This window comes from Phascolarctos cinereus, unplaced genomic scaffold, assembly GCF_003287225.1.
Source record: "Phascolarctos cinereus isolate Bilbo 61053 unplaced genomic scaffold, phaCin_HiC Scaffold_5;HRSCAF=322, whole genome shotgun sequence".
Lineage (NCBI taxonomy): Eukaryota > Metazoa > Chordata > Mammalia > Diprotodontia > Phascolarctidae > Phascolarctos > Phascolarctos cinereus.
In genome coordinates this window covers 295632251-295636467 of record NW_027555958.1, presented here as the reverse complement: position 1 = coordinate 295636467, position 4217 = coordinate 295632251, and the positions used below count along the sequence as shown (strand labels likewise).

General features: G+C 48.3%; 1 protein-coding gene across 1 annotated transcript; it reads right to left on the bottom strand.

The window, feature by feature from the left end:
- Positions 1 to 650: 650 nt before the first annotated feature.
- PYY (peptide YY) lies at positions 651 to 2095 on the bottom strand. The gene is made up of 3 exons (XM_020997424.2): positions 1908 to 2095; positions 1443 to 1526; positions 651 to 835 (listed from the first exon to the last, which is right to left on the bottom strand). The coding sequence occupies exons 1-3, from the start codon at positions 2093 to 2095 to the stop codon at positions 811 to 813; spliced, it is 297 nt and encodes a 98-aa protein (XP_020853083.1). The 3' UTR covers positions 651 to 810.
- Positions 2096 to 4217: the final 2122 nt, after the last annotated feature.

Genomic DNA, 4217 nt, shown 5'->3' with positions numbered 1-4217 from the left:
GGCTTAGAGCACTCTCCATTCCTCTCTCAATCCTCCCCTCCTCCAGGAAAGCTCTCAAACTCTACTTACCTTGCTTTGCCTTCCTTCAATCCCCTTCCTATTCCCCCACACTTGATTTCCAGAATTTTATTTTACTGGACAGTCTGTCCTTGCCTCTCATTTCCTGAGATCTGGGCATATGTCTTCTTGGTCAAACTAAGAGTTGACCGAGGTCAGGATCTGTGTGTATACTATCAGGCTGAGAGCTCTCAGAAGGAAGAAATAGTGTTGGTAGCTGTTAGAGTGGGAGCTGGAGGGGAAGGGGAAGGGACACTATCTACTCTTATCAGAAGAAAGAGCTCTATCTCCCCTTTACACAGATTTCCCCCCTCCTTCATGCTTTAAGAGCCAGCTCTGCACCCAGGGGGGGTACCGAATGTCACTGATCGGCTGACTGACTGAGGGCAACCTCAACTTTCTCTGGTTGCAACTGAGTCCCCACTCCTTCAGCCTGCTTCAGCCTGGTGAGCTCAGGCTTCTCTGACATCTATCTCCTCTAGCACAGGGAGCCAAAGACCAAGTGAGAAGGACCAGTGGAAGGCACAAAAAGGAGACAGACACATTGTTTCCACAAAACTTGCTTTTTATTAAGGAACAAGGAAGTGGTCATCTATATCCCTTCTGCAGGTGCAGAGGTGAAGGACTTAGAGCTTGCCAAACGGGAAGCCCACAGGTCTGCCCCAAGAGTGGAAGGATAAGAGTTTCAGCAGTATCCTGGCCTTGTGGGAAGTGTTCTGCTGTGCAAATGAGATCAATCTGAAGGTGGAACTATCACCAAACAAAAGGCTCTTCTGACCTGGAAGGGAGGAGGAAGACGGAGTATGCTTCCCAGCCAAGATTTAGGGGATGTATGTATACCCTGGGGAGAATGGGGAGAATCCTTTATTAAGGGATGAGCTGATCAGAGATGAGCAGTTTTGATTACCATCTGAGACTGGCCAAAGGAAGAGATTGGGTTATAAGGAGGAGGCAAGAGCCAGCAGGGCAGAAATACAGAATCCTGGTTTTGGGGAAAGGAGGAATGGAGAAAGGAGGTGAGGCTCAGAAAATGAAGGCAGAGAATCGACTCCTTCTAATTCCTAGAAGGGACCACGTCTTAGCCTCATATCTCCTCTATTGCTTGCCACAGGGCATTCCACAGTGTAGTTACTTAATGATTGCTCCTAGAACCAAAGGATAAATAAATAGTCTAGAAAACCACAGGAGTTCTTCAGAGGCGAAAGGGGAAAAGGAGGCACCAGTCGTTCAACAAACCTACATAAAGCCTCTCTTGTGCAAGGTCCTGTGCTAAGCGCCAGAGATAACTAGACAAGACCCTGGCCCTCAAGGAACTTATAATCTAATAGATGGTGGTTCGGGGAGGGAAGAAGTAAAGATGGTCTAGGAGGAGGGGGTGAATTCACCCAGACTTGCTGTACTGGTTTCCGCTGCTGTCCACAAAGAGACTCTCAGCTAGCCTGGCTTCCGTAGTGTCTCTCTTCCCATACCTAGAGGTAGGGCAAGAAGAGCCAGGTGAGGGGAAGGGTCAGCGCTAATCCCGCCCCTTGCTCTCGTTTTCACAGTGAGAGGGTTGGTGGTGCTACCCTGTCTGGAGATCTTGGGGGACGGTAGTTGCCCCAGAGCCCAAGAGTGACGGGTGAGAGTTGAGGTTAGTGAAGAGATGCTGGAGGTGGCCTCAAAGTATGTCCCGCCTTGTCTCATCCGCCCACTATTCCTTCCTCCATGGCTGGCAAGAGAGAAGCCAAGCAAAGGTGCGGAGTGTACCTGGGGCGTACACACACACACACACACACACACACACACACACACACACACACACACACACACACACACACACACATTCCGGGTACACAGCTTTGGATCCTCACCGCTGCCTGGTGACCAAATTGAGATACTGCCTAAGGGCAGCGTAGTAGCGACTGAGCTCCTCTGGGGAAGCGTCCTTTCTCGGGGCGTTAGGCTTGGACGGGTAGCCCTCCACCAGAGCCCCTAGGCAGACCAGCAGAGCCAGCAGCGCTGCAGCCGAGATCGTCCATGGCCTCCGAATAGTCATCATCTGCAGAGGGAGAGGGAGGGGGTAGCCTCAGTCTCCCCACCACATCTCTCCCTTCACCTTCCCAACTTCCCTCCCCGTTCGCTCTCTCGAAGACCCCTAGAAGCAGCCAAAGCATTTTAGGATTCAGAGCTGCGAGGGACCTTAGAATCCAACCCTCTCATTTTACAGATCAGGCAACTGAGGCTCAGAGAGAACTAATTTGTCCAAGGTCACACAGGTCATAGCAAACACTTATGCAGCCTTAGGAACAGACACCTAAATACACTCCCAAACACACCCACTTCTGGTGTTTTCCCAATCCCAGACTGTACACTCCAGTGCTGTGGGAATTGACTTACTGGCCCACCTCCCCATCACTCCCCTGCCTCTTCCCTACCCTCGACCTACAGAAGCCTTGTTATCAGGAGGAAGGAGAGGACCCTGTGAGTAAAGAGCCAGCCATGGCTGGGCTAAGGCATTCTTCTGCCGTTCTTACCACAACCTTGCCAGCCTCTGATACCATTCTCCTTATTCCCTCCTCAGACCAGACAGGGCAAGACCCTCAGATGTAGGGAGCTCTAAGAGGACCATCCAGATCCTCTATCCCCACACCACCCTACCCTCTATTACAGACTCCCCTCCTCTTGCCCCTGTTTAGTTAATGGAGCAGTCTCAGACCCAGGTACCCTCCTCAGTCCCAGTTCCTCTCATTACTCTCCTGGTCTCCCAACTCTCAGAGCTAAGTGTTCTATCTCCTGCCATCCCACTCTCAGTTTTCTTCACTTCCTTGGAGATAGTGGTCTCCTTCCACCACCCCTTCCCACTGACCCCAAACCCTCCCTTGCTTGTACCTTGTTTAAGTACTCACAGTATTAATATGGGAGGTTGGGAGCAAGAAGGAGATAAAGTAAGAATGGAGTTAGTGTAGGGGTTTTAGCTGTTTGCTGGGTCCAGCTGACTTCCTCCTGGGTTCTTTCCTCCTGGGGCTTATATTACTGCCTGGGAAGAAGGAGGGGAGGGAAAAGGAAAGGGCCATTAAGAGAGGCAGAGGGGAAATGAGGGGGTGATAAAGAGAGGGAGAGGTCCCTCCCTCCCCATCTAACAGGATCCTGGCTTCTTCACCAGCACTGAACAAGGTGCTGTTACTACCTCCTTAGGAACCGGTGTGAGGTAGATTGATAGAGACAGGACAAGGGTCCCTCTGGAGAGGAGCCCCCATTCTCATCCTATCTGCTCCACTCAGCTGAACAAAGGACCAGGTGTGGTTAGGGTTTAGAACCTATAGGGTGAGCACACTGCTTTGAATTCATGCCAAATCTGCCTCTCCCACCAGCTGTCCATCTAGACATTTCTCTGATCAGTAATAACTCCCTTCCTAGAAAGATCTCAAACCATCAGAGTAGGAGAAGGGACTAGACTAGCTGGCTTTTAAGGTCTCATTCTAACATTTATTCAGCACCTTTGGGTGGGGAAAGGAGAGAGAAAAGTGACTCATTTGGAAAAGGGAGGCCAGTTATATATATATATATATAATTTTATATATATAAAATCTTCCAAACTCCAAGATCACATTGCCTCTAACATTTAGATAGCCCTTCACAGTATATAACGGGCATGATTTGATTCTCATAACAGCTCTGTGAGATGGGTACTATGGATGGCACCAAAGGAAGTGTGGCGGGTGCAATATCCTAAACCCTTCCCTATGCAAGATGGGCCAGTTTTTTGTTGGTTTTTGTTTTTGTTGTTTTCTAAAAGAAATTATAATAGAAGAAATGAAATCTAAAGAAAACAAAATCATATATATTATATTTATATATATATCCATATGTTAATATGAATATTTCATGTCTGAATAATAGCTTGGGAACTTGTCCCATGAACTCAACATCTATTCCCTAGTATTTCTAATTCCTTAAGAACATATACTTTTGTATTTGGACAGTCCACTCTCATCTGCTTACATGAAACCACAATTTACCTGAACTGATTGTTATTAAACTATAGCCAATGGGCAGCTAGGTGGTGAAGTGGATAAATGGCCTGAAAATAGGAAGACTCACCTTCCTGAATTCAAATCTGGCCTCAAACACTTTCTCACTGTGTTTCTCAATATGCACAGTGCCTGGCACAGAGTAGGTGC

Excerpts from the sequence above, each read along its gene's own strand:
- PYY (XM_020997424.2), bottom strand. The coding sequence starts at position 2,095 with ATGATGACTATTCGGAGGCCATGGACGATCTCGGCTGCAGCGCTGCTG. Across the intron at positions 1,527-1,907 it reads AATTTGGTCACCAGGCAGCG|GTATGGGAAGAGAGACACTA; the intron begins GTGAGGATCCAA and ends CCCTACCTCTAG. Across the intron at positions 836-1,442 it reads AACCAGTACAGCAAGTCTGG|GTCAGAAGAGCCTTTTGTTT; the intron begins GTGAATTCACCC and ends CCTCCCTTCCAG.